General features: G+C 45.8%; 1 protein-coding gene across 2 annotated transcripts in view; it reads left to right on the plus strand.

Moving 5' to 3' along the window:
- LOC149444901 (sodium/potassium/calcium exchanger 1-like) overlaps positions 1–13,270 on the plus strand; it is a 138,340-nt gene that overhangs the window by 40,947 nt on the left and 84,123 nt on the right. For both annotated transcript variants that reach the window (XM_089654413.1, XM_089654414.1), the window contains exon 4: positions 5,456–5,564. In XM_089654413.1, the coding sequence (XP_089510539.1) occupies positions 5,456–5,564 (109 nt within the window). The remainder of the gene's footprint in view (positions 1–5,455; positions 5,565–13,270) is intronic.

The raw sequence follows: 13,270 nt of genomic DNA on the forward strand, positions 1-13,270 counted from the left end.
TATAAACACACCGAGTTAAATGAAATATATGCCCAAAATAGATATATATACATAAATAATATTAACGTGAGACTCCAATCCTTGAAATAATACAAAGTGACCCGTGCTTAACCCCTTCCATACCGGGCAATTTTCCCCCTTCCTGCCCAGGCCAGTTTTCAGGTTTCAGCGCTCTCACACTTTGAATGACAATTGCGCGGTCATACAACATTGTACCCAAACTAAAATTTTATCATTTTCTTCACACAACTAGAGCTTTCTTTTGGTGGTATTTAATCACCGCCGGGGTTTTTATTTTTTGCTAAATTAACAAAAAAAGACCAAAAATTTTGAAAAAAACACACGTTTTTCTTTGTTTCTGTTATAAAAGTTTGCAAATAAATAATTGTTCTTCATAAATTTAGGTGGAGATGTATTCTGCTCCATGTCTTTGGTGAAAATAACCCAAATTAGGATGTATTATTTAGTTTGTAGGAAAGTTATAGAGTTCACAAACTATGGTATAGATCTGAATATTGATCAATCCTGAAGTACTGACGGCCAATCTAATTTCTTGAGGTCCAAGAATGTCAGAATAGTACAGATATCCCCCAAATGTCAGGACGGTACAGATATCCCCCAAATGTCAGGACGGTACAGATATCCCCCAAATGTCAGAACAGTACAGATATCCCCCAAATGTCAGAACAGTACAGATATCCCCAAAATGTCAGGACAGTACAGATATCCCCCAAATGTCAGAACAGTACAGATATCCCCAAAATGTCAGGACAGTACAGATATCTCCCCAATGTCAGGACAGTACAGATATCCCCCAAATGTCAGAACAGTACAGATATCCCCCAAATGTTCGGACAGTACAGATATCCCCCAAATGTCAGAACAGTACAGATATCCCCCAAATGTCAGGACAGTACAGATATCCCCCAAATGTCAGAACAGTACAGATATCCCCCCCAAATGTCAGGACAGTACAGATATCCCCCCAAATGTCAGAACAGTACAGATATCCCCCAAATGTCAGGACAGTACAGATATCCTCCAAATGACCCCTTTTTGCAGAGTAGACAGTCCGGCGTACTTCATAAGAGGCATGGCGAGTTTTTTGAAGTTGTATTTTTTTTTGTCATAATTTTTCAGAAGATGAAAAAATCAAAAAAATTAGTTTCACTATTTTTTTTTTACATACTGTCACCAGTGCAGTACAGCGTCATCATATAACTGGCATGGCGGTGATCAGGGACACTGACTGGTGACAGTGTGAAAAAAATATATATATCCACAACAAGATTGACGCTATCACAACAAGATTGACGCTATCCGTAAGGACATCGTCAACTTGCAATCTACCTCCCCACCTAGCCTCCTCGCCCCCGTCACCCCTTCATCTCCCCCCTCCTCTGCCCTCACAACCGCACTGCCCCCCTCCTCTCCCAATGCCCCGCCCACCATAACCCCCCCCGCACTGCACTCCCTCGGCCCTGTCACTACTGAGGAAGTCGCCAAAGTCCTCTCAAAAGCCCGCCTCACTACCTGCCCCCTGGACCCTATCCCCTCTCAACTCCTCCGGTCACCCCCCTCTTCCCTCATCCGCTCCCTCACCCACATCTTCAATCTCTCCCTCTCTACTGGCGTATTCCCCTCCCCCCTAAAGCACGCGCATATCACCCCCATCCTCAAAAAGCCCTCCCTGGATCCCGCGGACCCCAACAACCTCAGACCCATCTCCCTGCTGCCACTCACCTCCAAGCTCCTTGAACGCTTAGTCTACGATCGCCTAAGCTCCCACCTTACTGACAATAACCTCCTTGACCCTCTACAGTCCGGCTTCCGTCCCCTACACTCCACTGAAACCGCCCTCCTCAAAATCACTAACGACCTACTCAACGCCAAAGCCAAGGGCGACTACTCTGTCCTCCTTCTCCTGGACCTCTCTGCGGCCTTCGACACAGTTGACCACCCCCTCCTTCTTAATAAACTACTCTCCCTTGGCATCGGAGATGCTGCTCTCTCTTGGTTCTCATCCTACCTATCCCGACGCTCCTTCAGTGTCACCTACAATGGTGCCACCTCCCCCTCCCTCCCCCTCTCTGTTGGGGTCCCCCAAGGCTCTGTCCTTGGACCCCTTCTCTTCTCCATCTACACCTCCTCCCTGGGCAAACTCATACAATCTCATGGCTTCAACTATCACCTCTATGCTGACGACACCCAAATCTACCTCTCCACCCCTCACCTCACCCCCACTATCTCCGCCCGCATCACTCACCTCCTAAATGACATCTCAGACTGGATGTTGCTACATTTCCTCAAGATTAACCTCTCCAAAACCGAGCTTCTCGTCTTTCCCCCTGCCCACACCCCCCCCCCCATCCTATCCATCATCACCAACAACTCCACTATCACTTCCGCCCCGCAAGCCAAAGTCCTTGGCGTCATTCTTGACGCGAACCTCTCCCTCCAACCGCATGTCAAATCACTCACAAACACATGCAGGCTCCATCTTCGCAACATTGCCAAGATCCGCTCCTTCCTCACCCCAGACACCACCAAACTTCTAGTACACTCCCTCATCATCTCACGCCTTGACTACTGCAACTCCCTCCTCACTGGCCTACCCAAGTGCAGGCTCTCCCCGCTCCAGACCATCCTGAACTCAGCTGCCAGACTCATCCACCTTACCACCCGCTCCACCTCTGCCACCCCCCTCTGCCTCTCCCTCCACTGGCTCCCGATTGCCCAACGCATCAAATTTAAACTCCTTACCCTGACCTACAAAGCCGTTCACAACACTGCCCCTGACTACCTCACCAATCTGATCACCAGGTACCACCCTACCCGTACCCTTCGCTCCTCACAGGACCTCCTTCTATCCTGCTCCCTGGTCTCCTCCTCCCATGCACGACTGCAGGACTTCTCCAGGTCCTCCCCCATCCTCTGGAACTCACTGCCCCAATCCATCAGACTGTCGCCTTCTCTATTCACATTCAGGCGCTCCCTCAAAACCCATCTCTTCAGGGAAGCCTACCCCACCCTCACCTAACGGCCATCCTCCCTCATTCCTCCTACCACTTCATCCCCCCCAGCCACTTCCTACTGTACCTTTACCCCCTCCCTCCTAGATTGTAAGCTCGTAAGAGTAGGGCCCTCTTACCCCTCGTACGCTGTCTGTCTTTGTTGTACTGTGCCATGTATTGTCCCCCCCTATTGTACAGCGCTGAGCAAACCCTTTGGCGCTATATAAACTCGTAGTAATAATAATAATAATAATAATATATATTTTTTTTTTATTATTTTTTATTAAATTCTTTTCTTTTTTTAAAGATTTTTTTTTCATATTTCACTATGACCAAAGTAGTACAATGTTACCATAGTAACATTGTACTACTTTGGGAAAGTGATCAGTATTTTTTTATTTATTTTTTTTTACACAATTTGCTTATAGCAAAGAATTACTTTGCTATAAGCAAACATTTACCTGAATGACATCGATTCATTCAGGGTTTTTTCTATGCTTAGCTGTGATTTGGCCACAGCTAATCACATGACATGTGCATGTGATTAGCTGTGACCATTCACAGCTAGACACTAGTATACAATGGATGGCATGAATGAAGCCATCCATTGTATACAACTGTCATGTGACCTGCTGTGATTGGTCACAGCAGGTCACATGGTACCGGCAACGGGGGCCGATACTCAGATCTGTCATCGGCCGTGTCCGAGGTACACGGCCGGTGAAAGATCGCGCCGCTGCGCGTCTCTGCAGGAGCGCAATCTGCGCATGTGCGGGAGGACGCCATATGGCGTCCACCCGGAACGCTGATGACATTTGCCGGCTGCCATTCGGCCATAGGGCAGGTGACTAATGGTTAAAATCCTATTAGTACAGCAGTTTCCCATGTGCTATGGGTGTACTAGGGGACTTGGGTGTACCAAGATGGCGTCAAAACCGGAAGTGCATCACCGCTGAAATCGGAAGTGTGTCACCGCACATGCTCTCTACGCGTTACACCACGATAGGACACGTGGCTTCCTCAGGATTTATCATTTTCCTTCCACTTCACAATTATGTGCCACTTTGTGTTGGTCCCCACATAGAAGAAAAATATATTTGAAATAAATTTTAAAAATATTCTTCCCAAATATATTGACATAAGTTTGAAATGCTACAATTTTGGCCGTATTCAATATATTTAGAAATATACATATGTTGTGTACTGGCCAGCGCTAGTGATGATTATAAAGCAGCTAGCAAGCTAGTATGCAAGGTATAGGTAACAATCCCCACAAGTATATCCACCTTTTTATACATTAATACATATATTTAAAAAAAAAATAAATAAAAAAAAAATATATATATATATATATATATATATATATATACTGTATGTTGAAATGCGTTTTTTTATGTATTACAACATATATGAAAAAAAAATTTCAAACATTCATTGTCAAATATACTGTATGTCTTTAAAAATACATTTAATCTACATTTTTGGAATGCATTTACAAATATATTTAAAAATATATGTTAAAATTACTTTTTCATATGTTAAAAAAGAATCTGAAGAATATATTTAAAAAAATACATTTTAAAAATATTTTTTAATATATAAAAAAATGCATTTCAACATACAGTATATATATATATATATATATATATATATATATATTTTGAAATGTAATGAATACACATACGCACACATTGCATGTTGAAATACGTTTTTTTATATTTTACAAAATATGTTAAAAACATTTTTAAAATTATATTATATAAATATAGAAATATAAATATATTCTTCAGATTTTTTTTAACATTTTAACATATATTTTTACATATATTTGTAAATGCATTCCAAAAATGTAGATTTGTATTTTTAAAGACATACAGTATATTTGAAATGTATTTTTAAAAATATTTTTCATATATTTTGTAATAAAAATGGATTTCAACATGCAGTATATATGTGTGTGTGTGTGTATATATATATATATACACACACACACACACATACTGTATGTTGACATGCATTTTTTTAAATTAAAACATATCTGAAAAATATTTTTAAAATATATTCTTCTAAATATATCCTTCAGATTTTTTTTAACATATGATTATATTTATTTATATTTATTGAAATATATTTTATATGGCCAAAATTGTAGCATTTCAAACATATGTCAATATATTTGGGAAGAATATTTTAAAAATATATTTAAAATATATTTTTCTTCCATGTGGGGTGGTCTCTGTTTTATGGAATGAACATGTACCTGGATCTCTCGGGACACTAACCTCTCTATAGTTTAATTTGACTAGGACATTTAAGTCTAATAAAAAAGTTGTGTCGTGGAAACATTTTTTTTTTTGGGGGGGGGGGGTCTACCTTATTTTATGCATAGATTGAATGAATTCTGCGTTATTTAATGTATCATTTCTTCCACCTCTGTCCAGCTGAAGCCATTCCTAACCAGAGGTGGAAGCTCGGCCTCTCTGCACAACAGTACCATGCGCAGCACCATCTTCCAGCTCATGATCCACACCTTGGACCCTCTGGGAGAAGGTAAGACCACTTCCTATGAGCACTGAGACTGATGGAGCTTCCAGACCTTCTGTATATTTTCCATATGACCAAACCTGTTGTAGAGTTGAGTTTTTCCTGCATTTTGAGTCATGATACTTATGTAGCACTACCCTTGTAAGGGCCGCTGAATCTGGTTTGGGTCCCCCTATGCTCTGCACAGTCAGGCAGCCTGCATTTTCCACACTTGTACCCTCAGAGTCAATAACCAGTCCCTGAGCTGGATTTTTTTAGTTGTTTTTATTCAGGGTAAACAACTTGGATGGGGTCTAGGGGTATATGGGATGCCCAAGGAACTATAAAACTTGAGGACAACTATGGACAAAAAAAAAAATGTGGACTAGCAAAGATATAGCACTGTCCCTTTATGGAGCGCTATAGTCCCTTTTTAGTGTGCCACCTCAGACCCTAGATGAATCCTCCTCTCCAACCAGCTGTACTGAGGGTATCCCTGAGCAAGAGGTCCCAGAAGCTTGCAGTTAATCAGTCATCCTTTATCCAGCCCAGGGGATGTAGGAGTACTCAAACGCAGTAGTGGTCTGCCCATTCGAGCACTTGGGCACTGCTCGAGGGCCCGTGGTCAGTAGGAGGCCCCATGAGATGCCCCTGGTACCTTTCATAGGCTTTTTTGGGTGTGGTTTGAGTGTGGGCGAGGACACAGGGGCCCCATGATCCCCTATTGCCCGGGGGGTCCAAGAGTTGTCAGTCCACCCCAGCTCACACGGTCCTGTTCTTCAGTCTGGTGGGTTGGTAGCTGCGTTCAGGCCTTTCAGTGGGCTACGTTGGCTCCTTCCCTACTGCTTGGGACCTTCTCTCTAGGAGACCTTGGTCAGTGAAGATCCTCCCATCCAGCAGCAACCAGCCTGTAGGTAGGCTCCCCTCCCTGGGACCCCCTCCCAGGCTCCACACTCCAGCCTTCCTCTCAGTCCATCTTCCACTTGACTCCCCCTGCTTCCCAGGCTCTGTCATGTTTGAGGGTTACCCTGGTCACCATGCCCAGCCCTATGCTGGGGGATTGGCCAATGTCCCTCAAACATGTAAATCTCGGCCTCCACCCCTCTTCTAGAAGGTTCTCCAGTTTCTGGAAAGGTGGGAAGGCTGCAGGGGCCCTGACATGTAGAACCTCCAGGCCTGTCCTGAGGTGAACTCCTGCCTCACTCCCAGGCTGACTCACCCCAGGCTTCTACCCAGCCTCTGTCTAAAGAAACAAAAAGCCTATCTAACTAGACCTAGAGGGCTTTGATGGTGAAGAAATACAGATAAAATGATAAAAACTCCTGCGCAAACTAATTTGTGTGAATATCCGTGAACAAACTCAGCAGCTGACATCAATATGTGTTCCCAAATGAATGTGCAATAAAAGTGATGTAGCGCTGTTATCTAAAAACAACACATGAAAATATATGCAATGAAAAATTAAAACAATAAATAAATCATTTCTTAATAAATTCCATATTCCCGTGAACAAATAAAGTACTGAACCACCTCCCGTCCCCCCCATGTACATAAACAGCCGGACGGGAGCAGTGCAGGAGCGGGTGGCCGTTTATAAACGTCCTCCAGCCTTCTCTGCCTGTGCGTGCTCCCTGGGAGCGTGCGCACCGCAATCCGGAACACCGATCGCTGTACGGGACCTCTGTGTGAGGTTCCGATCATGTGATCACTGATTAAATCAGTGGTCACATGAATAGTAGTAAGCAAGATGTCACTTCCTGACATCATTGCTTACTACGTGTGAAATCTGTGAATGATCACAGAGATCACATGGTACAGGGCTATTCACAACAGCCTTGTACCATGTGACAAGCTGTGACCAATCACAGCTCACACAGTATTTCTCAATGGCTGCAAGAATGCAGCCAGAGAGAAGGAGAAATTATTGATTTTACAGCCTTTATAGGTGTAAAAGCAATCAGTGTAAAAAAAAAAAATCTTCATCACCCCCACTATGGTGACACTGTACTGCTAGGGTGACAGTATGTAAAAAAAAACCCAGATAATAATATAAAAAAATAAAATAAAAATGTAAAAATGTTTTTGAAAAATTATAATTTTTGGTTATAAACTAATTTGGGTTATTTTTTTTTGTTACTAAAAAGATAGCCGAATACATTTTGGCCAAGATTTATGAAGAAAGATTATTTATTTGCAAAATTTTATAAGAAAAACTGTTTTTTTTTCAAGATTTTTGGACTTTTTCATTTATATAGCAAAAAAACAAAAATCCCAGCGGTGAATAAATACCACCAAAATAAAATTTTATCTGTCTCAAAAAAATGCTAGGAGACTGTAGTCTCCTTCTCTCTGGCTGTATTCTTGCAGCCATTGAGAACTACTGTGTGATCTGTGATTGGTCACAGCTTGTCACATGGTACAAGGCTGTTGTGAGTAGCCTTGTACCATGTGATCTCTGTGATCATTCACAGATTTCACACATAGTAAGCAATGATGTCAGAAGTGACATCTTGCTTACTACTGTTCATGTGATCACTGATTGGCCAATCAGTGATCACATGATTGGGATCTCGCATAGAGGTCCCGTACAGCGATTGACAGCAGCAGGAGCCAATAGCTCCTGCTGCTGTGTCTCTGCCAGTGAGAAGGCAGAGACCGGGGACTGCTGGTGCTCTCCTGCACAGTGCTGGATCATGATCATGGGCTTGGATGAGTATGGGGGGGGGGGGCAGAACACTGAAGGTTTTTTACCTACATGCAGGGACGGTCCTTCCACTAGGCAAACTAGGTGGCCGCCTAGGATGCACTGCCACTTAGGGCCGCTTGAGCACAGCACAGGCCGGCACGCTCTTTGTGTGTGACGTCGCCACATCATGAATGATCCTCCAGCTGACAGGAGGGGTGGCAGAGGGGAAGAAGAAAGGACAGAGAAAGATGCCGGGTGTCTGGGGCCAGTTTAGCAGCTGAGCTGCCTCTTCTTTCAGTGTTCCTCTCAGACTCAGTCCTTTACTGCAAGCTGGCTGGGCAACTGCTGATCACTGTGGAGTTCCAGCCCTTCTCTTCCCATTCAACAGAGGAAGACCTGTGCCTGTGGGGGAAGGTATTGTTTGCTATCTTGTGTCTGTGCAAGTGTGACCCAGCCGGCTGGCCATCACATGTGCAATGTGTCAGTGAGTGAGGACACCATCATGATCCCACAGCCTGCTCTTCTAGTGCCTGCTGATCTGTGTCAGTGTTGGTGTGTTGTGTCAGATCTGTCACTGTGTGGGATTGCTGAGTTTAGCTGCCTGCAGTCACAGCATTTTACCTCCCCCCATTGCCTGGGGAATTTCAGCCTGGGATCTGTCAGAGTGTGGATCTATCATTCTCCACTCACTGCAACTGTCACCCTGCCACTACCAGCCACAGACACAGTCCGTCCGTGACACTGATTTTGTCTTTAATATTGGTGCTGGTGGCATCTAATGGCACTTATTTTTGCAAATCCAAAAAAATGTAGCAGTTTCATGTTTTGTTGATTTAATATTTTCTACCATTTTTAAAAATGTCTATTTATGTATCTCTTTTTGGGTGGGTGCAGGGGCGGACTGACCATTCGAACACTCAGGCACTGCCTGAGGGCCCAGGGTCAGTAGGGGGTGCCATGAGATGCCCCTGGTACATTTCATTGGCTTTTTCATAGGCTTTCTTGGGTGTGGGCGAGGACATGGGGGCCCCATGATCCCCTATTGCCCGGGGGCCCCATGATTTGTCAGTCCGCCCCTGGGTGGGTGCAAGTAGCTGCCTGCTATGCTGCTATGAAGGTGTCAGGGCTCCCGGTAAGACCAGAGATGTGTGAACTGACACAGGGAAACGCAGGCTCAAGTATGGTGCAACAATATAATTTATTAAAGGTTATACACAAATATAAATGCACAATATAACAAAACCAAACCTCCAACTGATAACGGAATGTACACAGACAAGAGCAGTCAGGGCTGGTGAGGTGGAGTGGTCAGGCAGGCCGGGTCAGGAACCATCGGGCAGACAAGACACAAAGGAGCAGGCAGAGCGTAGTCAGACGGGCCGGGTCAGGAACAATCAGGCAGACAAGGTACCAAAGGAGCAGGCTGGAGAGTGGTCAGGAATAGCCGGGGTCAGGACAGGCGGAGTTCATTCAGAGTCAGGATCAAAGCAGAATCAGGAATCAGGCAGGAAGCAGACAGGATGCAGGTACAGGGGCTCATGGGAAACATACACCAAGGCACTGACTGCAGGTCTGGCCATTCCTTAAATACACCTCCTGCAATCAGCCTCAGGTGATGGCTGACTGCAGGAGTGAGCTTCTGGTTGCTGAGAGCACCCACTGGCCAGCCCTGGTACTGCAGCCCACACGGCAGATGACTCCCACCACCATTGGCGAGTCCATTCCTGACAGAAGGTATGCATGAAGGTAAAAAACCTCCAGCCTTTACAACCACTTAAAGTGGTTCATTCCTCTGGTTGTGTCTGAGTCAGGCCCAGGGATCATGGAAAATGTTGTTTCTTCACAGGAAGTGTCAGTTCTCACACTACAGACAGAAGTCATGCATTAGCCAGTGCCATGCTGCATGCATCATGTTTGAACCCAAACAGAAACTTCTGATACCAGAATGTGAAGATTTACTCTACTACAGGCTGTGTGTACAGGGCAACAAATGACACCATGAAACTACTCAATCAATACAGGTCACATCCTTATGCAGGTGAAAAACACAAGCTGCCGGTAGGAAGGTTATTAATGCCTTTTTGTTTTTGTTCCTGTAACCTGTCTGTTTCCATTGAGTAAATTCTCATCACGTTCTAGTTTCTACAGTGGGGAAAATAATTAATAATTGGATCCATTGCAGATTTTGTAGGTTTGCCCACTTACAAAGAAATGAAGGGTCTATAATGTTTATCATAGGTGTATTTTAAATGATAGAGACAGAATATCGGCCAAAAATCCAGAAAGAACTCATGATACAAATGTTATAAATTGAGTTGCAGTTCAGTGAGTAAAATAAGTATTTGATCCCCAAGCAAAACATGACTTGGTAATTGGTGGAGAATCCCTAGTTGGCCAGCACAGAGGTAAGACGTTTCTTGTAGTTGCTTCCCAGGATTGCACACATCTCAGGAGGGATTTTGGGCCTCTCTTCTTTACAGATCTTCTCCAAATACTTAAGGTTTCTTGGCTGTAGCTTGGCAACTTGAAGTTTCAGCTCCTTCCATAAATTTTCTATAGGATTAAGGTCTGAAGACTGGCTAGGCCACTCCATGACCTTAATGTGCTTCTTCTTGAGCCACTCCTTTGTTGCCTTGGTGGTATATTTTGGATCATTGTCATACTGGAAGACCCATCTTCAGTGTTCGGAGGGAAGAAGGTTCTCAGTCAAGATCTTACAATACATGGCTCGTCCATTAGACCCTCAATGCAGCAAAGTCAGTACCTTTAGTAGAGAAACCGCCCCAAAGCATAATGTTTTCACCTCCGTGCTTGACTGTAGGGATGGTGTTCTTGGGGTCATAGTCAGCATTTTTCTTCCTCCAAACATGGCGAGTTGAGTTAATGCCAAAGAGCTCAATTTTGGCCTCATCTGACCACAGCACTTTCTCCCAATCCTTCTCTGAATCATTTAGATGTTCACTGGCAGACTTCAGACAGGCCTGTACATGTGCCTTCTTGGGGAGGGGGAGCTTGCGAGTGCTGCAGGATTTCAATCCATGGCGGCGTATTGTGTGACCAATGGTTTGTTTGGTGACTGTGGTCCCAACTGCCTTGAGATCAAGGCAGGTAACATGACTTAGTACTTTGTTGAGAAACCCTTGCTGGCAAGCACAGAGGGAAGATGTTTCTAGTAATTGGTTACCAGGTTTGCACACATCTCAGGAGGGATTTTGGCCCACTCTTCTTTACAGATCTTTGCCAAATCCTTAAGCTTTCTTGGCTGTCACTTGGCAATTTGAAGTTTCAGCTCCCTCCATATCCATAAATTGTCTATAGCAGCGGTTCTCAACCTGGGGGTCGCGACCCCTTTGGGGGTCGAACGACGCTTTCACAGGGGTCGCCTAAGACCATCGGAAAACACATATTTCCGATGGTGTTAGGAACCGAGACACCGCTGCTCTATCCGTCTCCAGGTGTGGGCGGGATGACATGCCGCCCCTGTCATCTGGACACACCCTCGGGATCAATCCTCGCCGGTGATTGGCCGCCGGAACTGTAGTTTAGGAGAGGCACACAGGCGGCCAATCACCGGCGAGGAGGTGGAGCTTGGAGAGGAGGAGCCGAGCGGCACCGCGAAGATCGAGCGGGTGAAGAGGAGGAGAGCGGCCGGAGAAGGAAGACAGCTGACAGGTAAGTGTCTGTACCATGGGAGAGGGAGGGAGGGAGCGAGCGAGCCCAGGCTGGAGCAGGGGTCAGCAAGGTAAGTATCATTGGTGTCAGTGGGAGGAATAGTGCCCCATCATTGGATTCACTACTACCAATGATGGGGCACTATTCCTCCCACTGACACCAACGATGAGGCACGATTCCTCCCCCCACTGACACCAACAATGAGGCACGATTCCTCCCCCCACTGACACCAACGATGGGGCACTATTCCTCCCCCCACTGACACCTACGATGGGGCACTATTCCTCCCCCCACTGACACCAACGATGGGGCACTATTCCTCCCCCCACTGACACCAACGATGGGGCACTATTCCTCCCCCCACTGACACCAACGATGGGGCACTATTCCTCCCCCCACTGACACCAACGATGGGGCACTATTCCTCCCCCCACTGACACCAACGATGGGGCACTATTCCTCCCCCTGACACCAACGATGGGGCACTATTCCTCCCACTGACACCAGTGATGGGGCGCTATTCCTCCCACTGACACCAATGATGAGGCGCTATTCCTCCCACTGACACCAATGATGGGGCGCTATTCCTCCCACTGATACCAATGATGGGGCGCTATTCCTCCCACTGATACCAATGTTGGGGCGCTTTTCCTCCCACTGACACCAGTGATGGGACAGTTTTCCTCCCACTGACATCAGTGATGGGACACTTTTCCTCCCACTGACACCAGTGATGGGGCACTATTCCCCCCACTGACACCAATGATGGGGCACTATTCCTCCCACTGACACCAATGATGGGGCACTATTCCTCCCACTGACACCAATGATGGGGCACTATTCCTCCCACTGACACCAATGATGGGGCACTATTCCTCCCACTGACACCAATGATGGGGCACTATTCCTCCCACTGACACCAATGATGGGGCACTATTCCTCCCACTGACACCAATGATGGGGCACTATTCCTTCCACTGACACCTATGATGGGGCACTATTCCCCCCACTTACACCTATGATGGGGCACTATTCCCCCCACTGACACCAATGATGGGGCACTATTCCCCCCACTGACACCAATGACGTGGCACTATTCCTCCCACTGACACCAATGACGGGGCACTATTCCTCCCACTGACACCAATGACGGGGCACTATTCCTCCCACTGACACCAATGACGGGGCACTATTCCTCCCACTGACACCAATGACGGGGCACTATTCCTCCCACTGACACCAATGATGGGCACTATTCCCCCCACTGACACCTATGATGGGGCACTATTCCCCCCACTGACACCTATGATGGGGCACTATTCCTCCCACTGACACCAATGATGGGGCACTATTCCTACCACTGACACCAATGATG

Source organism: Staurois parvus, unplaced genomic scaffold (genome assembly GCF_062004578.1).
Source record: "Staurois parvus isolate SC_StPar_1 unplaced genomic scaffold, SC_StPar_1.0 ptg000765l, whole genome shotgun sequence".
Taxonomy (NCBI): domain Eukaryota; kingdom Metazoa; phylum Chordata; class Amphibia; order Anura; family Ranidae; genus Staurois; species Staurois parvus.